Source organism: Callorhinus ursinus, unplaced genomic scaffold (genome assembly GCF_003265705.2).
Source record: "Callorhinus ursinus isolate GAN/ISIS: 27379988/994484 unplaced genomic scaffold, GSC_fseal_2.0 scaffold57, whole genome shotgun sequence".
In the NCBI taxonomy this organism is placed as follows: Eukaryota; Metazoa; Chordata; class Mammalia; order Carnivora; family Otariidae; genus Callorhinus; species Callorhinus ursinus.
The window spans coordinates 8022061-8042885 of NW_027397119.1; the positions used below are offsets into that span (position 1 = coordinate 8022061).

General features: G+C 58.5%; 1 protein-coding gene across 1 annotated transcript in view; it reads left to right on the forward strand.

Annotated features, from left to right (window-relative positions):
* The first annotated feature begins 3524 nt into the window (after positions 1 to 3524).
* The window catches only part of CNTN2 (contactin 2), a 28264-nt gene continuing 10963 nt past the window's right edge, over positions 3525 to 20825 (forward strand). The window contains exons 1-9 of the mRNA XM_025855255.2: positions 3525 to 3738; positions 12955 to 13110; positions 16951 to 17095; positions 17232 to 17407; positions 17539 to 17634; positions 18013 to 18222; positions 18506 to 18605; positions 19935 to 20110; positions 20492 to 20628. Of these exons, the coding sequence (XP_025711040.1) occupies positions 13041 to 13110; positions 16951 to 17095; positions 17232 to 17407; positions 17539 to 17634; positions 18013 to 18222; positions 18506 to 18605; positions 19935 to 20110; positions 20492 to 20628 (1110 nt within the window). The 5' untranslated portion in view covers positions 3525 to 3738; positions 12955 to 13040. The remainder of the gene's footprint in view (positions 3739 to 12954; positions 13111 to 16950; positions 17096 to 17231; positions 17408 to 17538; positions 17635 to 18012; positions 18223 to 18505; positions 18606 to 19934; positions 20111 to 20491; positions 20629 to 20825) is intronic.

Genomic DNA, 20825 nt, shown 5'->3' on the forward strand with positions numbered 1-20825 from the left:
CAGTTGGGGAAGCTGAGTGCCCAAGAGGCCCAAAGGGAAGTACCGGCATTTATTGAGCACCTACTATGGGCTTGGCACCATGCTAGACACTTCATGCGTGTTTCAATGCTCACGTCAATTCAGGGAAATTTGAGTCTTGATTCCCATTTTTCCAGGTGAGGAAACTGGGGCTCTGAGGTGGGAAGCAGCTTGCCGTGATCACAGGGCTCGAGGTCGCAGGACTGCACGTCAAGCTGGTCTGGTTGCAGAGCTTTGTCCGAAATGCCTTGTCCCCCTCCCCCAAAGCTGGGTACGGTCAAGTCTGCTACCACTAACCGACTGCTTCCCGGAAAGTTACAGGCACATTGAAGACAGACCACAGCCTATGGCTCTTGAACCCCCACTCCTATAGGCAGAGATGCTGCTCCATGAACACATGGTCTCCTGGGAGCTCTAGGCAAGGATCTGAAGTCTGGAACCAGAGGCAAAGATGCCGGTGGCTAGAGAAGCCAAGTCAACCTCAGTGAGGTTTGGACTGATGAAGAAAGAGACCTGAACGCCATCAGACACCTGAAGACAATCAGTCCCCCCGCTCCCTCCCCATTTGTCCTCTGGGGCTGGGCCTCTGAGCCCGGCCTTCCTCGACCGTTTAGAGATGCACTGGACTCCACTATTGATCTGGTGGAGCTGTAAAGCGACGGAGCAGATGGTCTAGGAAGGGTTGTGTGGCCCTCAAGATGCCTTCTGGGGGCACCCCCTCCAGGGACCACCACATGTTTACAGGCAAATTAGGGACTCATTTGATGAGCCACCTGATCGTCCTCCACTGGCCCCGCTCTGCACCGTCTGGGGGCCTGTGGGGACTCAACTCGGGGATACGGTGTCCTGCTCTGGGCTACACAGAGACATATTGATTAGCCACAGAGGGGAGAGGTGCCCTCTAAGTCAACTATAGTGAGGATTCCAGGATCTGGCAGATGCTAAAAGAGAGGAAATTGTCCTGTCCCCAACTTTGACCCCTGCCCCCACCAGAAGGGCAGTCGCTGGTGACTGGAGGACACGGCATAGTGATTAAACCATGGACGCGATGCTGGGAGCAGACCAGCAACCTCTGCTTCTCCGATTGTTCACCGTTTACTTCGAGCAAGTTCCTTAACCTCTGCGGGCATCGTGCGTGAAATGAGAACAATGATAATGACACGTTCCCTCTGGGGGGATAAGTCAGATGAAGCTCTCGGCACAGCTCCTGGCACGTTGGAGACACTTGAATTATAGCTAATAATGTATATAATGATTAATAATAATATTATGAAATACTTTCGTTACTACCAGACAAATTGACCCACAGGCAAAACTCAGCCTGGACCCCCAAACGTCTACCCCACTCTCTCCTCAGGAGCAGGAGCACCCTAGAAGCTGGCAGTGAGGATCCCCGGGAACCCCCCAAATCCATCAGGACCAGGCTCAGCTGATGAAACAGGCAAGAAGATGAAACTTTGGGAATTGTCTCCCCCCATCTAGATCTCAGCTTTGTAAGTACTCTTGCTTGTAAGCACTCAGTAAGTGCTCTCACTGTGGCTGCAAGAGTGCCCCTGGGGCGGGGCAGGCAGGTGGCAGAGGAATCAGAGAATCTGAGACCCAAGTCACTGGGCTGATCTGATCCGGAGGGAACTGTGTCCTTTCCAAGCACCCAGCCCTCACGGCAAGGGCAGCAGCTGTCCTAAAATAGAGTCACAAAGACAGCTGTCTCAATCGAAAGCAATCCTTGCAAGCATTTCCAGACCCTCGGCCCCTGAGTCAGCACGTCCCCTGGCCCATCAGCCCCGCGGCCACAGATGCACCATCTCTTCTCGTGGCAGCTGGTTTCTGCTTGGAGAGAACTTGAGGCCCTCCCTCAGAGCCCAAGTTGACCTGCATGGCATCAGAGGGCAAGGCTCACCTCAGATGCTCAGGGCTGACATGCCAGCCCTAGCGAGACAGACAGACAGACCGACAAGGACAGTGTGGGCAGAGGCAGGAAAGGGAAGGACGTCCTGGAAGGGATGAACAGCACAAGTTCCCCGAGAAGCATCATCAGCACGATCAGATGTCTCTCCGTCAGGAACAAAGAAGAAGACCCTGAGCTGGGAGAGCCCCTCGGAGCCGAGCAGAAGGGTGGGAGGGGAGAGCAGATGGGACCTGGGCAGGCATTCTGGATTCGGAGTCTGGGCAACAGAACCTCCCCCCTTCCACGTCCTCTCCTTTCCTGGGACTTCTCACTCAACCCAGGTCTGCCCCGAGCCCCGGCGCCCTCCTCACTCCGACTCCGGAAGCCACGGAGCTGCGTTCCGGGCTTGACAGGTCTGGCCATCTCAAACGCCGAGGCTGGCCTGGCCCAGCCAGCTATTTCAGCATCTGGACCACTCCCTAGTCTTGCCGATGTGAGCCGGACAGCAGGTGGAGCAGAGGGGGCAGTGAGATGACAGTGACAGCCTGACAGGGCTGACTGCCACGGCAGATGGCTGTACCTCCACCTCCAGGCCCCGGCCTTCCCGGGCACAGCCCCCCCACGTGATAGGAACAGAGCAGAAGAGGTGTGCCACTGACCTGGATGAGCACCTAGCCTCTCAGAGCTGGCAGGAAACTTGGCCGTCTTTAACCCCTTCACATTACCAGTGAGGCTCAGAGAGGGCGGGATACGTAGCCGAGCACACACAGCCAGGCCGCAGCAGAGCCCAGACTACCCTTAGGACATTCAGACCCTCAATCTAGCGAGCTCTTCATGACCTTCACACTGCTGGTTGATTAAAAGTGGGCTTGGATCCATAAGTACTGATGTGGAAAGCTGTCCAAGATCTATTAGACAGTTTAAAAAATATTTTACAAATCATGCTGTAGTGTGCGATCCCATTCCCATAAAATAATACTAGCAACCCACATAATTATATACATGAAAATAATAAACCAGGGGGCACATAAGTCAGATTTGTTAAGGGACTTTCACTATCTATTTTTAAATTTCCTCTAGTGTGTGGATATTTTGTCAGAGCCCTGTTACTTTCATAAGCTAGGGGAACAATAAAGATGAACCTGTGGGGCGGGCAAAGGAGGGCCCCTCCATCCCACTTGCCCCGCACAGCAAGCTGGAGATTTCTGATCTGGACGCCTTCCTGTAGTAAGGGGACTTCTGGGGGAGGCGAGGAGTTTGCTTTTGTGAGTGCCCAGGGCTTGAGGAGCAAAAGCCACTTTCTGCTGACACCGCACCGCACCCCTCGCCAGGCCCCTTGGGCTCCAGGCTGGGCAGCGATGGGGGGCTGGGGCAGGCAGGCCAGACAGCGCCCATGCATTATGGAAGACGCGGGCGCCCTGGCTTGCTCCCTGGTCCTTAAATGACAGCAAATGAGGTAAAGCCAGAAGGGTGGGGACTGGAAGGGGGCGGGAGGGGGGGCAGAAGGAAGCCATCTCCGGGGCCCCCGAGCGTTGGCTGAGGACCGGAGCCAGCCAGTGAGCGGAGCCTGGAAGAGGGAGGAGCACATCTTGATGCAGAGATGCTGCAGTGGCTCTGGGCGGGCGCGCACACACACAGGCGCCCTCGCCCGCCACCGCCGCCGCCGCCGCCGCCGCCACCGCGGCCGCCCCTGCCACCCCAGGACCGCGGCCCGCCGCCGAGGGGAGCAGGGGAGAGAAGGGCGGCCCCGGGGGCCAGCGGCCGGGCTGGCTCCGGCTCACCGCCTCGGGCAGCGTTCACCTGCCCCAGCCAACACCCTTCTTTCTCCCCAGGTAGGTGCCAACCGCTTTTGTCTCCCCCAACTTGGGGGGGGAGGGGAAGGGGGCTTCCCGGCGCTGCTGCGGCTCAGGGGCTCCGGCTCAGTTTCCTTGCAACTTGGGAGGGGGCAGGGGCAGAGCAGGAGCCCCGACCCGTTGCGGCTGCGGCCAGTCTGACTTCTCGCCCAGCCCCTGGGGGGGCAGCCACCGAACCGGAGGTCCCCTCCACCCTGTCTACGTGGGTGGCATCCTCAGGGGCCTGGCAGGCCGAGCCTGGCCGGGAAGCTGGACCCTAGTGGTGTCCAGGTGTCCAGGAATTCCAGCCGGTCCTGACACCTGCCTACAGAGAGGGCAGGGGCCCCAGGGCCTGCCTGGCGCCCAGGGCCAGGACCAGATGGTCCATGAGGCCAAGCCCCAGACTCTGGCCTGCACACACCACCACCCACCCCCCGCCGCCCCCAGGAGTCCCTGGGTGGAATTGAGCCTGACCATCCAGACCTGAGGTGGCCTTGAGTCTACCTCTGTGGGGTGACCCCTTTGCAAAGTCTTGCTTCAGTTAGAGGCTGTGGAAGAGAGAGGGGGGAGTGGAACTCAAGTTTGAGCAAAAGCCTGTCCAGGAGTGGGGACTTAGGGAGGAGAAACTGAGGCAAGTCCCATCCCCAAGGGTGAGAAGCTGGGAAGCCAGGGCTGAAATTCCTTTTCTTCCCCCACCCCAACCTTGCCTTCTCCCCAGATTCCCTCCCCTCCTCCTCACTGGTGGGAGGGAAGGATTGGCATCAAGTTCGCCTTTCCCTAGAGGAAAGGGGCCCGGGGAGAAGGGGGGAGGGCTCATCTTGGTCCAGAAAGAGAGAGTACCATGGGGCTTACATCACCCACCAGAGAGGTGGGGGAAGCAGCCTCAGCCGGTGTCCAGAGCTGAATCCTGTTGCCTTCCCCAGGAGGGATTCCCAGGTATGGGAAACAAAAAAGGGGCTGAGATGACACAGCACCTGTGGAAGGGGCAGTCCAGGTGCTACGTGGAGACAAAGTCGGGACCCTTCAGCCACACAACACTGGGGGCTGAGCCTGTGTCCCGGGAGGAAAAGCTGTCAGTCAAGGTTGTCTGGAGGTTTGGGAATCCAGGCAGACCAGGAGAGGGTGGCCCATGAGAAGGGCAGGTTCTCTGGCCCCCAAAGTACCTGCCCTTAACGTTCCCCCTTCTCCAACAGTCAGCCTGTGACTGGTCAGACCCCATTGCCCTTCCTTTCAGCCTGACTCCCCCAGAACCCCCAGCCCCCTTCCCAGCCCAGCATCCTTTTCCCTCTGTTCAGGGGCGGGCAGAAGAAGAACAGCCCGAATAACCCAGTCCCTCAGGAGGCTCCCAAGATCTTCTTCTGGGCTGCAGCCTGGGGCTCCTCCCCTGACCCTCTGGCCAGAGAGATGCTCTGTCCACTTAGCCTCCCATTCACCCTCAGAGGGACCAGATGAGCCACTGGAGATCAAGGGCAGCAAAGGGTGGGCCACCTGTGGGAGAGGCTGATGGGACCCTGGCTCCTGAGGGTGGAGCAGGGAAATGGTACCCTGACTCCTGGCCTTGGGAGGAGGGACTTCTGCCCCCCCCACCCCCAGAGATGGCAACATCCAAGCCCCTCCCCAGGGTGCCTCACCAGTTAACCCCTTCCTAGCCAGGCTGCAAAACTACTTGAGCAAGGCTTTTGCCACAAGGTCAGAGTTATTCCTAATTTCCCAAGGGATCTATCGGGAGTCCTCAGCCAGCAGAAGGGAGGAGGGAGACAGATGGGAAGGGGGCATCAAAGTCACATAAGGTTCACCCGTCCTTCTGGTGCTCCCCAGCAGGAAGGGAAGCAGAGGCACCCAGGCGGACAGGTGCCTGGATCTGGGTCCCCTGCTCTTTCAACTCTTACAACTCCTTCATCTTCTACTCCCCCACCTGGCCAAGCTCTTCGCTCACACTCCCTTCCCTGGCCGAGTGTACCCCTCCAGCCTCAGGTCTCAACCTCCCTCCACACCATTGCCCTGCCAGATTTCACTCCTTATGCAACTCTCTTCCAGCACCTTCTCTGCCGGCAGTTGTTCAAATAGAGACACGTGTAGTTGGGCTTCTGTGTTCAACGGGATGGTTGTACATATTGTCTCTGACTGACCGAATTTAGTCCTCAGGAGCGAGTACGCAGAATGGGGTCTCCCCAGGGCACCCTCTCGGACCCTGAGGCCATGAGGGAAGCAATACATTTGGGGTGGGTGGGAGGATGTATGTGTCCCCTGCTCCCACGTCCTCAAGCCAAATGTTTGTGAGAAAGCATATCTCAGAGATGATCTGTAAACCTGACCATGGGTGCTATTTGTGATCTAGGGAAGATTCCTAGGGCAGAACCAGGGGCTGAGCAAGAGGTGGGCGATACACAGGGAAAGAAGAACCAGAGCAAAGAATATGCCAGTGGAACAGGAGGGATTGAAGTCAGACTGCTAAAGACACCTCCTAGCCAGGAAGATGAGCCATGAGGAGGAGGGGCAATCTCCTCTCCTCTCCGGGGACTATTCAGAGGGTTTGACGACTGGGGTCTGGTCCACAGCTAGACAGCCCTGACTGGAGGCAGATGTGGGGTGGACGGCCCTCTAAATTCCTTCCAGCCTCGGGTTATGTTCTTTCAAAAGGTAACGGGGTGACTCATAAGAAGACAGAGATCCTTTTCAGCCCCTTCCGCAGGCTGGCCGTCTCTCATTCTTCTGAACCACCCTAATCTAGACCAACCTCTCCCTCGCACCTCACAAGGGGGTTTGCGAACCTGGAAAGTTCATGGGGGTTTCCGTGGACTCTGCGTCCTGATGGGAACCACCTTGGAGTAGAGAAGTCCTTTCTTTGGCTTAATGACTTCTCTTCGTGCAAAATGAGCCCATGTTTCCGTGTTCATGCAAAGGTGTGACGCTGTCACCCAAAACTGAGCACTCCCTGCCCCAGGACACATGCAGGCCCAAGCGCACCTCAGCACCCTTCTCATCTAACGAGCCCACCCCCACCCCGCAACCATCCAGATGAACCTGCTGGATCTCCTCCAGCCGTAGCCCCCATCCTCTCAAAGTGTGCCGACTCCTAGGCCCCCATCCTGCGTTTGGCTGGAAGGCAGCCTTCCTGCAGTACGGCCCAAGAGACACAGTTAATCTGGGCCCCGGAGCAGAAACCAATCTGAGGGGAGGAGCAGGTCCAAATGCACCCCCACCAGGCTTGGCTCTGAAGCAGCCTGCAGGAAACTGTCCAGGAACTGGGGGGAGTCTCCGCTCTGCAGAGATCATGGGACATAGGGAAATTGGTCCGCTGATTTCTTCCTAATATGGTTCTTCAGAACCAAGTTGAAACATCCTAATTCTGGCCTCTCAAACAGGGATGGTCCTTCCAAACCCCTTGCTCAGTCTGTCCCGCTCCACCCTGGCAGGGGAGTGGGGAAAATCTGGGTCTCGGTACGGCTTGCCCCCTACCACGAGCTCCTCCCAGGAGGACGCAAGGCTCTCCCTTCTTCCAGTGCCCACTCTGAGGCGTCTCTCCAAGGGAGAGGGCCAGGGCAGGAGAGTCAGAGACTCCAGGCAGCAGAGGACGGGCCAGACTCCCCTGGTGCCGAAAGCTCAGACAAATGCAGGAGCCTGGGGTCACAGCTCCCCCCCAGAGGGCACAGCAGTGCCTTGGCTCGGGGCTCGGAACCAGCTGCTAGTACAAAGAACCTGCAGAGAAAACTGGGGAGTGGGAAGGGAGGGAGCACATGGAGGGGGCTGGGGAGAGACCCAGCTGCAGAACTCCCCTGTCCCCACCCAGTCCCTGTCCCCCACTGGGGACTGAGGAGGTCCCCATCCCACCCAAATCTGTCCTAAGGACCTCCTCCAGTTCAGGGCACCAGCCTTTCCCACCGAGACCTTTCCACCACTACCCTCCTCTCCCAGCAGCTCCGGCCCTTCCTGGCCTGTGGCCCCACCAGGCCACCACAGACCCCTGTCCTTCCAGAGAGGTGTGGAGTGGTTCAGACGTTCCTGGAGGACAGTGATCCTATCCTGGGTGGCTGTTCCCTCCCTAGGCAGAGTGCCCCTCCCGTCCTGGACCCTGCAGGCAGGAGGTGGGGGTGGTCGAGGAGCAGGGCCTGCTGGGAGCGCCCACGTGCATGTCCTCACCAGGTGCCCTCCTGAACACACGCGCTCTGGGCGTGATTCGATGTGCTTGTGCCCTCGTCTTGGATGGTGTGCTTGCAGCTACTTGCCCGGGCCTGTTGCACCTGTGGGGCAGAGCAGAGGAAGGCGCCTGCCCAGGGAGACTGTGGGAATCCGTCAGCATCCCACACATCTGTGAGCGCCGCCCGAATGTCATGACCATGTGGGAGTGAGTCGGCCTCGGGCGGCGTCTGTCTGTGTCCCTCGGTGTGCCGGGGGCCCATGCTGGAGGTCCCGGGAGGGACCTGATCTTTTCTGAGTACTCACTAAGGCCAGGCCCGCTGCTGACCCCCCCAGAGCCCCTTCTCATCCCCATTTTGCAGGTGGGGAAACTGAGGCTCGAAGAGGGTAGGTAATGAATGTAAGAGCTAGGGTTATGCTAGTTAGTTGTACGCTAACTAGTAAGGGCCAGGCCGGTTGGCACAGAGCCCAGGCCGTTAACCACTATGCTGCGCTGCAGGATGGAGGATGGTGGGTAGCCGAGAGGCTCCCGCAGTACTTCTTGGCTTATAATAAGTCACTTAGTCTCTGCCCTCAACTGGGCTCCAAACTTCCCCTTATCCTACCAGCACCCATTTCAAAGTCGCCTTTGGTACTGAAATCTCCATTAGCCAGGGGAAGGAGAGACCGAGTCAGGGCCAGGAGCTGGGTGTCCCAAGTGGTTGCATTCAGGCAGAGTGTATCTGTCATTTTCTAGCTGGTTCCGTGCAGGGGTCCTCAGCCCAGAAAACCCTGTCGTGTGCTGGAGTCTGGCTCACAGCTTTCCATCCTGCAGCTGTCCCCCAGGGGTGAACACACGCGCGTGAACACACCCAGCAATTCAGCCCACTTCCCCTGGTGCCCCTGAACCCCCAAGCAGCCCATTCCCTCGTGTGCTGCCGCCACACAGGACCAACCCCTGATGGTGCCAGCCTGCACCCGCCTGTGCCAGCCTGTGCCAGCCTGCACCCCTGCACCCCTGCACCAGGGCAGCTGGCCTGGGCCAGGCTTGGCTGGCTCCGGGCTCAGAGGGCCGTCTCTGGGCCTGGCATAGCTCCACTCCTGCCTTGCTCCCAACAAAAAGGCCTCCTCCCTCCTGGGCATTCTAGAATGTGTCATAGGGCAGATGGTATAGGGAAATGACTGGGCCACTTAGTGGGTCAGGAAGCTCTGCAAAGGCTGTGTGTTCATCAGTCTCTCCCCAGGGCTCAGCACAATGCCTGGCACGTGGTAATAAACACTGGAAGGGAAAGGGATATGAGGCAAAACTGGATGCCAGCTGCCTCACTTTCAGGGAGGCAAGAAGCTCAAACTTGGACCCAGGCTCCGTGTGTGTGTGTGTGTGTGTGTGTGTGTGTGTGTGTTCACACAAGTCCTTGGCACACAGTGGAGTCAATGTATATATGATTAGCCTGACTGGTCTCTAGTGTTCCCCAAAGGCAACCCCAAGAGTTCCTCGATCCCAGCCCCTCCCCAAGCCATGTCCCTTCTGAGGCAGGTCTCAGTCCCCAGGGGCTGCCCAGGGCCCATCAGCCCAAGGTGACTGATAAAAGTCTGGATTAAACTGAAGTGTAGAATGAGCAGTGGGATTGTGTTATTCATGATGTACGCCCATGGTAAGAGCTAACAGGTAATTCTGACCACTGCAGTGAGAAGTGCTCCAGGGTGAGTGGTCCTCCTGGCAGGTCACAGAGAAACAAGGCAGGAACTGGGTCGTCATGCCCTGTGCTGAGGACACACACACACACACACACACACACACACACACACACCAGACGTACCCATAAACAGACACAGACACATGCATAGAAACAAAGACCAGACCACACATATACACAGGGACATAGAGACACAGCACACAGATGCAAATAGACATCACATACCTGCGTGCGCATGCACGTGCACACACACTCCCCCGCCCAACACTCGCCAGCACTGCTGGTGGGCAGCACCAGACTCCTGCCCCGGAGCCTCCAGCCCCAGCCCCAGCTCCCTCGGTCATCTGTTTCTGCTTTGCTCGGGCACACTCAGGATGACTGCCCGGAGCCCAGCCCAGGCTCCTCCCTGAGCGCGCACCCTGCCCCCTCCCTGAGCTCCTAGGAATGGCAGGCAGACAAAGGGCAGGAAGCAAACGATGATGGAGCACCTTCTCTGTGCCAGACTCCAGGACGCGCCGCACCAGCACCCAGGGGCGTTTTCAAAATTTTGGAACCAAGGAACCCTTTGTTTAAAGGGAACTTCCAGGAGGTGAAGCGGGTACAAGTGGACCTGCTCTGGCTGAAATGGGGAAGGGATCTGGAGCCCCATCCTCTCTCCATTCCCCCATCCGAACCGTGACCCCAAGGCAAGTCCAAACAGCCCCGGACTTCTGCAGGGCGCTCCATCACCTCCTTTCCCACTCAGAACAGCTCTGGAACCTAAGTGTTATGACATCCACGTGGTAGATGAGCAAACCGAGCTTCCCCCAGGAGGAATAACCTGTCCAGGCTCACAAAGCTGTGAGGAAAGGAAGGCATATCACTGACTCCTATCTGTGGATTCCAAAGCCTGTGATGGTTCGCAGTGCCCTCGTGGCTCCCTATCAGGAGCATAGCATCCAGGGCCATACTTCTAGATTCTTCCATGACAAAACACCCTGCTGACCTTAGAGACCTGAGTGTGTGTGAGAGAGTGTGCGTGTGTGTGTGTGTGTGTGTAAGAGTGTGTGAGTGTGTATGTGAAGGTGTGTGGGGAAGAGAGTGGGAGTATGTGTGAAAGTGTATAAAAGTGTCTGAGAAAGTATGTGAGACGAAGAGACGGAGTGTGCGTGTGTGCATGTGAGAGGGTGTGTCTGAGAGACAGTGTGTCCGTGAGTCTATGAGTACGAGAGAGAGGGTGTGTGAGGGTGGGTGGCCTGCGGAGTTGGCCCTCGCGCAGCCCTTGGGGAGCATGGAGCCTGGCGCCCCCGAATCAGCTCTGCGGAGAGTGGGAGTGTGTGACAGCGTGTGTCCACTGCTGGAGGAGCTGGTCACAGCCGCTCGCCATCAGTTGAATGCGACCCACAAGTCACACCTACTGTTCGCGGGGCACTTGCTGGGCACCAGCCATACCAAGATGAAAGAGTGGGTCTCTGTCCTTGGGGAGCGCACAGGCTCTGAATGGAGGCAGATGCACCTCCACGGGGGGCGGGGGGGCGCCAAGGGTCTAGTCGCGAGCAGAGCTGCAGTCTGTGTGCCTGTGGGGGCCTCTGAAGGGCTTCCTGGCCAGTGCAGAATTTCTGGGCTCCAGTCTGGAACTGAAAGTGGCAAGGACAGAGAGGGGGTGCATGGGCATGGAGAGGCGGCACCTGGGCGCCTTCCTGACAAAGGGAAGTGGATATGAGGCTGGCCGTGGGGCAGAAGAGGGAGTGCCATATGTTTAAACACCACTGCCCCACCCCCACCAACACCCAGCTTCTCAGCCCACAGCCTCCCTGACTCCCCCTCCCCTCCCTCTCAGGAGGCTGAGAAAGGCTGCAGGCGGCCAGATGTTGAGGTTCAAAGGGGTTTGGGAGTCCTTGCTTTCCAAAGGACTAGAGCATGAAGTGAGACCGGGAGATCCTGGCCTTGCATTGGTCTTTAGACCCTGCACTGGCCCTGGCGGCAGACTCTGAAGTCATTTGTAGCCTGCCTTCCCCTCCCCCCGCCGTCCCCCCCCTTCAGGGGACAGCATCCCAGGCCCTCAGCCACGCTGCATTCTCTGGGGACACTGCAGTCTCAGAGCACCCATCTTACAGATGAAGACACTCAGACCCAGAGATGGTGTGGGTCTTGCCACCAGGCTCTCCCCCAGTCTCAGCCCCCTCTGCCTTTTCAGGCTTCTGGAAAGGTGCAAGGCAGAGAAGCAGAATCTGCATCTGGGTTATCTGCTCCCCATGGCAGCTCTGATGGGGAGCCCTGGGAGCCCAGTGACCCAGGCTCCCTCTAAAACCCGAAAAGCAGACCCCTGAGATTCCACACTACCCCCAGAACTCAGAACGCCAGCCTGGAGATGGGGAGCAGATGGAAAGGCTGGGCCTGCCCGCCCCTCTCAGGATGAGGCCCCATCTCGCTTCCTGATGGAGGGGAGCTCTGACTTGCTCTGGGTGCCCCTGCCCAGGGAACAGGTTCTCCAGAGCTCCAGGATTTAACCAAGTCTCTGTATAAGAGGAAGGCTCCTCTGGGAGCCACATTAAGCTTGGATCCTAGAAGGCCTGTGGGGGCCCATCAGCCCTCCTAGCTGGGGAGCACCACTGATGGGGCCAAGGCTAGGGCTCCATGGTGCACAGAACATAAGTGCCTCACCTGGGGCCCAGGTGAGAGGGTGTGAATAAACCAGTGAAACTCCTCCTCACTGCTAGAAAAACAAGGAAGACCCCCCCTTTTTTTTTAAAGATTTTATTTATTTGACAGAGAGAGACACAGCAAGAGAGGGAATACAAACAGGGGGAGAGGGAGAAGCAGGCTTCCCGCTGAGCAGAGAGCCCGATGTGGGGCTTGATCCCAGGACCCTGAGATCATGACCTGAGCCAAAGGCAGATGCTTAACGACTGAGCCACCCAGGCACCCCGACCCTGAGAGACTTAAGGCAGCTCCCAGAGGGGCTTACCATCCCCAAACCCTGGCAGCTGTGGGGGAGGGGCAGGGGAAATTGGGCCCCAAACCCTGGAGGAGGAAGATGCTCCCCACCACCCAGGCAGGGCCCTGTTCTCTTCTGGACCCTACATCAAGAGCTATTACCGCTGAGGGGCAGGTGGGTTCTTGCCTCCCAATTAGTTACTGCTTTTACTTCCCGAGCAAACCCCTGCCGGCTGCAGGGGAGGGGGGGGCATGTACAGGGCAGAGCCAGACTCCCAGGGGGCCCCCTGGTAGGCACTCAGCCCGGAAAGAGCTCCTCTGTAACAGCCAAGCCCCTTCCCCTGGGGGCTTGGGGAGGGTGAGTGCAGAGCAATTCAGGCCTCTCCCCAGGCTGGGGGAGAAGCACTGCCTACTTACCAGTGAGCCAGGACGAAGCCGGGAGGGGCGCTCCTCGGCTCAGAGTCCTCCCCATCCTCTGCCTCCCCAGGTCCTTCTCAGCCTCCAGCTGGACTCTCCCCGCGCTGGGCTGAGCCTCCTCTCCTCTGCCCCCCATTGCCGCCCAGGACACCCACCATGGGGATACCCACCAGGAGGAAGTCACACCTGCTGCTGCTGGTCGCTGTGGTCCTTGTCTCCTCTCCAGGTATGAGGGTTCTTCTGGGCTCCAAAGCCCAGCAGGATGATTCTATTGCTCTATCATTGCTATTATTTTAGTGATGACTTCAGAAATCATTGACCCTGCATTGCTGTGGCACTTAGATTTTTGAGGCCATTTCCTTGCTAAAATTTTCCCATTTGTGGATCTTACCTTCCCTTCGAGGTCAGAAGGAATGAGTCTCCACCATAATATAGATGAAGGAAGCACGATCCAGAGAGGCTGAGGCTTGCCTTGGGCCCCACGGCAAGATTATGGCACGATCAGATCTCCATGATCGTCATCTAGCTGCAACCCCTAAGGAGCCGTGCTGTCCAATAGGGCAGCCAATAGCCACATGGAACGATTAGAACCGAGATTAAATTAAATTTTACAATTAGTCTTTCAGTTGTGCAAGCCACATTTTAAGGGCTAATAACCATATTGGGTAGCACAGATTCTAGAACATTTCCATCATCACAGAAAGTTCTATCGGATCCTCCCGCTCTAGCGTCCTCTGACATGAGACGGGGATCGATACCACAAAACTCTAGGAGGGCTCCCCAGGGCCACGCTGTGGCCTGACAGACCAAGTGCAGGACGTGAGAAGACATGAGACAGAGCACAGGGCGGCCGAGGCTGAAGGCCGGAGGCAAGCGTTCTCTTGCCAGGGGAGCCGTGAGGTAGGGAGAGCACTGGAGGGAGGCCGGCAGAAGAGGGCAGTTGGGGCCCAGACCCAGGCTGGCCGGCCCCTGGGGAGTGTGCGGGGAAGAAGGTGCCGGAGACCCAGTCCATCCAAGAGCTGGAGGGAGGTCCCCCGCTACCTGCGCCTGCCCTGGGGGGGCCTGTTGGGACTGCCTGGCCTCTCCGCCCTGACCCCCAGCCCAGATCAATAGACGCCTCCTTTCTCCGTAAAGACCTCCATGGGAGAAGGCGTCCCCGTCCCCCACCCTTCCGGAGTCCGAGCCGCTTCCACTCCTCCTCCCGGCCCCACGCCCCTGCAAGACTGCGGCCGGCCCATTTTAGGTTCTCTCTCACCCGGGAGGACTCCACTGGCACACTTCCAGATGTTCTCATTACCTCCTAACTGCCTTCCAGGCCTGCTCCCAAATCAGTGAGGCTGCAGGGGAAACAGGGCTGACCCAAAGGCCGGACTGAGGCTCTCAGCGCCCCGCCCCCTGCCCGGGGCCAAAGGAGCCGTGGAGGGTGGGGAGCTCAGGCTGCACCGAGCAGCAGACAGCCACCCCTGAGAGAGCAGAGGAGAGGCTCCGGGGGACAGCTCAGGCCGGGACCACATCACCTGAGGCAGGGGGTGTGGGTAGCTGCTGGGCTCTTAGACCCAGGGATGCAGGAAGGCCCAGGGAGAGGGGACCCAGTCTGCCACATCCCCGAGCCCCAGAGACCCGAGTGGAACATCCCATCACTGGCTCTCACCCCTCCCAGAAAGGTGGCTCCCCTCGCTAACCTGCCCTGGAGAAGCAGCCTTGGGTCGCTGGCACCCAGGCCAGGGAAGGCAGCGAGGAGGCCCCTCTATGTTTGCGTCTCTCTAGCCCCTTCCTCTGAGGCTTCCAGATGCCCATGTTTGGGGGAGCAGAGTTGCCAGAACAGGGAATCAGAATCAGAGAGGATGTGGAACACGGGCAGCAAGGAAGGGGGCGTATGTGTGTGTGTGGTGGGCGCGAGTGCAGCCTCAGAGGAAGGTGTGGAGTGAATGAGAGTGTGTTTGTGGATGTTTAAGACGGTGGCAATGCCAGCGAGTTGTTGCGTGGACCGGGTGCTACATTTGGGGGGATGACGAATGTGCATGGAAAGCCTTCCAGCAAGAGTGATGGCTCTCGGCCCCCGCTGCCCTCCAGAGGGAGCGCCCCTCTGTGGGGTGGGGGTGGGGGGGAGGACGGGCCTCTGATGGCTCTGATGGGGACTGAGGGGAAGAATCATGGCCACTGTGGCTGAGGACGCCGGCTACGGGTGCGGCTGGCCAGGATCCAAATCCCTGGATCTGCTCCTCCTCGCTGTGCGATTTGGGGCAAACTATTGAACTTTCCTAAATCTCAGTTTCCACATTAGGGAAGTAAGGAAATGTCAGTGCCTGTCTTGTAACGAGGGTAGGAGAAGAAATACGAAGTGTGGCATCCGATAAAGAGTAAGCATGCAAGGGGCGCCTGGGTGGCTCAGTGGTTAAGTGTCTGCCTTTGGCTCAGGTCATGATCCCAGGGTCCCGGGATCGAGCCCCGCATCGCGCTCCCTGTTTGGCAGGAAGCCTGCGTCTCCCTCTCCCACCCCTGCTGCTTGTGTTCCTTCTCTCGCTGTGTCTCGCTCTGTCAAATAAATAAATAAAATCTTAAAAAAAAAAAAAGAGTAAGCACTCAAATAGCACCTGTTTTTATCAGTAGGAATACGCGTGTGTGTATAAATAAGCGCACGCAGACATTTGTAGCTGGATGTGCGTGGAACAGATGTGTGCATGACTGTGTATCTGACGGGATAGCTCAGAGAGGTAAGTACGTGTGTGTGCGCGCGTGCATGTAAAGAAGTATGTGTAGGCGAGAGAGAGGTGTGGGCGGATATTGGGCCGAGGGTGCGTACATGGCTGAGTGCAGAGGACAAAGCTTTCTCAGGAAGAAAGCCAGTCTTAAAGCCTCAGTGCGCCCCAGGCCCCCTCAGCCACCGCCCCACCCCTACAGTTACTGGAAGCGCCTGTTATACAAGGTGGCCTCCAGCAGCCTGGCTGCCCCTGCCGCCCCGCCTTCCCCCTCGGTCCTGGCAGTCCCAGCTGGGGCAGGGGTCCCTACGCCCCACCACCATCATTAACTTGGGATTAAGCTGCGCTCTCTGACCCAGATGATGCTGGCACCGCTGCTGTGGCCTCTGAGGCCTGGGGCGGCAGGGAGGGAGAGCGATGGGTGGTGGGGAGGGCGATGGGGGATGCCATTTCAGGGAGCCCTGCCTCCTTCCTCATTCTGAGAGCTGCTTAACAGCCGCCCTCATTCCCTGGGGTACAGGGCTTGGCCTCAGCTGTGGCATGGGGGTGCACCCCCCACCCCTGGAGCGGGGCCGGCAGCTGGATGCGCAGGGAGAGGAGGCACTAATTGGTTAATGGGGAGCTCACCCCCCACAACCCACCAAGGAGGGCCTGAAACCAGCTGCGTTGAGGGGTAGGAGCCAATTAGGGGTGGCCTGGTTCCTGCCCGACACCACAAAGGCCAAAAGCATGACGGACCCCACGAGTCAGCAAACAGAGCCCGCTCCCCAGCCCTGTGGGAAGGCAGGTGTGAAACACTGCCCTCTGTGCCTGTGTCCCCCCGCCCTGATGAGGTTGAACAATGGGGCCTGGAGAAAGAGGCATCCGCCCTGGCAGGAGGCCAGGCATGAAAACTCCATTTGTACCAGGGGTACCCATTTGCTCAGCAAACTCAGGAGACGGGAGTCTAGACCTGCGTGTGCCACAGACTTGCCTTGTGACCACAAACGAGTCATTTCGTCTCCCAGGCCTCTCTCTCTTGAATTGTCACACTGGAACTGTATAAAGATGCCTCCAAAGCAAACTGCACCCCCCCGCCATAAACCCTTCCTTCTTCCCCTACCCTCCACCCTACCCCGTGCTTGGGTCCCGCAGACATTTCCAGAGCACACACCCTGTGCCAGACAGAACACTCCTCCAGACCCAGGGGGGCGGGTTCCTCGGCTGCACTGGCCACATTTTGAGGGCTTGATAGCTGGGGCTCTTGGCTACAGTATTGGGCAGTGCAGAAAATGGCATCTTGCCATCCTCACAGAATGTTCTGTTGGACAGCACTGCCCTATCGGGCCCTAGACCCTGAGGCCTCTGGTGGTGTCCCCCATCTACAGCTCAGAGTTCAGCCCGGGGATCCCCGGCCACCTTTGGGCCAGTCTTTGAAGATCAGCCCCTCGGTCTGCTATTCCCAGAGGAGTCCACGGAGGAGAAGGTGACGCTGGCGTGCCGGGCCCGGGCCAGCCCTCCTGCCACCTATAGGTGAGACCCCCCCCCCCATGGCGGGTGCTGGAGGCCCCAGGCAGCCATGCAGGTTTTCCTCACCCCAACCCTGCCCCCAGGCTGGGTCCAGCCAAGCGGGACTCAGGAGGGTCTCCCCCTCTGCCCCCTGCTGCAGGTGGAAGATGAACGGCACCGAGATGAAGCTGGAGCCAGACTCCCGCCACCAGCTGGTGGGGGGTAACCTGGTCATCATGAACCCCACCAAGGCCCAGGACGCCGGCGTCTACCAGTGCCTAGCCTCCAACGCAGTGGGCACCGTCGTCAGCAGGGAGGCTGTTCTCCGCTTCGGCTGTGAGACCCATGGGGTGCTGCGCTTCGGGGGAGGGCAGTAAGGGGCTGGGAAGAGTGTCCAGAAAGGGCAGGTGACTACGTCCCGTGGAGGCTTGGAGGACGGTGCCCGAGTGCCTGGTCTTTATCTCCAGTTCTGCAGGAGTTCTCGAAGGAGGAGCGAGACCCGGTGAAAACCCACGAAGGCTGGGGGGTGATGCTGCCCTGTAACCCGCCCGCGCACTACCCAGGTGAGTCGGGACCCTGGCCCACGGTTAGACACAGGGCACAGGAGGGACCTCCAGTCACTCAGGGATGGAGTAAAAGGTAGTGAGTGGCCCTTGGAAGCACGGACCCCTGGTTCCCCAGCTCAAAATGATTTTGTGTTTCCTTCATGGGTCTGTCATTTTCTAGCTCTGTGCCCTGCCTCCGCCTTCAGACTGGGAGCACCCCGAGGGCAGGGGCAACGTCACATCTTTCTTCTAGGGCTCCCCTCAGGGCCACCTCAGAGCCCCAGGCCTCAGGACTAGGTCTAGAGATCCCTAGGGTCTGCATGCTGAGGGGCCCACCCACAGCTGCCCCCTCAGCCCAGCGCCCCGTGGTTTCCTCAAACTCCCCACGTCCCATAGGCCTGTCCTACCGCTGGCTCCTCAATGAGTTCCCCAACTTCATCCCGACGGACGGGCGTCACTTCGTGTCCCAGACCACGGGGAACCTGTACATCGCCCGGACCAATGCCTCAGACCTGGGCAACTACTCCTGCCTGGCCACCAGCCACATGGACTTCTCCACCAAGAGCGTCTTCAGCAAGTTCGCTCAGCTCAACCTGGCTGCTGAAGGTCAGGGTCGGTGGGCATGGTGCGGAGGGGGGAGCTGGAAGGCTCGGCGGATAATGGGAAAAGAGAGTTCCCCTCAGAAGTTGTGAAGAGCGGTTCACAGAGCCCAGGGTCTGGGGCCTGAACCCCGGGTCCTCCGGCTGCAGGGTCCCAGACCCTTGCCCAGGCCCCCAAGGGGGAACAGGGGTCAAGAAAGAGTCGGCTCTGAGCTGTGCTGAGGTCCTAAGCCCAGCAGCACCTGGCCTGCAACCCTTGTGTCCGATCTGCAAAATCCCTCTCTTCCCAGATACCAGGCTCTTCGCACCCAGCATCAAGGCTCGGTTCCCAGCAGAGACCTATGCGCTGGTAGGGCAGCAGGTCACCCTGGAGTGCTTCGCCTTCGGGAAGTGAGTGGTGGAGGAGGGAGGGGGCAGGCCAGGGCACAGCCTCTCAGAGCCCCTCCGGGGCCCGGGTGACCCCAGGGAGAGGGCAGGCAGGGTCTGGCAGCGCGGTGGATAACAGTGGGTAGGGACCACCCCTCACTGAGCACTGTCACTCAGAGTGAAGGGGCCTGACACATTCTGGGTGCTCCCAGCAAGGCGGGACAGGCTCAGGGGGCTGATGCACACCCCAGGCTGGAGGCAGGTAGCGCCACGCACGAATCCCAACCTGGGCGGCCTGGTTCAAATCCCAGCTCTGTCACTGGCTGGCTGCGAGGCCGTGGATAAACTACTTAACCTCTCTGTACCTCTGCGTCCTTACTTGTACGTGGTAATCACCATAAATAGTACCTGCATCACAGGCAGGGGAGAGGCAAGAAGTGGGTTAAGTGGGTTAATACACATGACGTGCCTAGAACAGTGTCTGGCATTTAGTAAGTGTTCTATGCATGCTAACAGTTCTCTTTTAAAAACTGCAATAGAAATCCTGTTCTCCCAGAGAAAGGATTCGTTGGAACAGGGCTAAGCAAATAGCAGGTGCTCAACAAATGTTTGTAGAACAGTGTGATTTGCACATTGGTCTCCTCTTCCCTCATGTCTCCTGTGGATACCTAGGATGTCCCTGCTCTGTGAAAAGTTATTGGGCTTCCAGAAGATTCATATTTAAAGCATGTGGGGGGCACCTGGGTGGCTCAGTTCGTTAAGCTTCTGACTCTTATCTCAGCCCAGGTCTTGATCTCAGGGTCCTGGGTTTGAGCCCCATATCCGGCTCCACGCTGGGAGGGGAGCCTACTTTAAAAAAAAAAAAAGAAAGAAAGAAAGTACATGGAAGGTTAATGTATTAACCCTTTCAGACTCACTGATACCTTAGTCCATTTTAGTAAATGAATCACTAATAAGTAGAGGCCTTTTGAAAAGTAAAGGCAAAGCCTGTTGGGGAGAGGGGAAGGGGACCCACAGAACCACAGGTCACAGACCATTGCTGAGGAAGGCAGTCCCAGAAGACGCTCGGTGGCCAGTGCAGGGTGGGGGCAGGGAGAGCAAACCAGCTTCAGGGTACAAACCACAAGGAAGTTCACTGGTGTCACAAGTACTGCAGGGGAGAGGAGAGAGGAACCCTACTTCTTGCTTCTCCCCTGCCTGTGCTCTGAGCCTACCGGGGAGAGGCCCCGCCCTCCTCCCCATCCCCACCTGCCCAGCACCTCAGGAGGGCGTGAGAATCTTCAACAAGAGCTGCGGGCACAGGGGAGTCTGCCTAGCGCAGCCCACCTGCTCTGGCTTTGTCTCCCCTGCCAGCCCCGTCCCCCAGATCAAGTGGCGCAAAGTGGACGGCTCCTTGTCCCCCCAGTGGGCCACCGCTGAGCCCACCCTGCAGATCCCCAGCGTCAGCTTCGAGGACGAAGGCACCTATGAGTGTGAGGCGGAGAACTCCAAGGGCCGCGACACCGTCCAGGGCCGCATCATCGTGCAGGGTACACAGCTGGGACACGCTCCCCCTGCCTTCACTCTTACCCCTGAGGAAGCAGATCCAAAAGTCAAGGAGGGGAGGCCCCCTTACTTAAGCCCTCCTGCCCCAGGATTGCACTGGATGTGGAAACAGAAGCTCAGAGCTTCACTCGGGGTTGCAGAGAGCACATGGAAGGCTTTAGAATGCTTTAAGTTGCTAAAAGAGCCACTGGCACAGACACCAAGTGCCAACTTCCTTCAACCGGCTTCCTCCCCACCCCCCAACCCCGTCCCGGAACGCCGAGGGCGCCCTCTGCTGTCTATCACAGGAACTGCAATCCGGGTCCACTGTGAGCGGGAGGCTCCTCCCAGCTCATCCCCGGCCTTTCTCCCCCTTCCTCCCGCAGCTCAGCCCGAGTGGCTGAAGGTGATCTCAGACATGGAGGCTGACATCGGTTCCAACTTGCGTTGGGGCTGTGCAGCGGCCGGCAAACCCCGGCCCACGGTGCGCTGGCTGCGGAACGGGGAGCCTCTGGCCTCCCAGGTAGGACACTTGGGGCTTCCCACCCATCAGCAGTCCACTGCTCACCTGGTTCCCTCACCTTCCAGACTTTCCTCCCTGACTCTGCACCACCACTGGCAGCCTCTATGGGACAATTAAGGCACCACGGGGCGGGTGGTTCTAGGTGCTTCTTTCCATCCCAGATTCACATGGCCACCAGCTGGTCACCAGGACAGAGT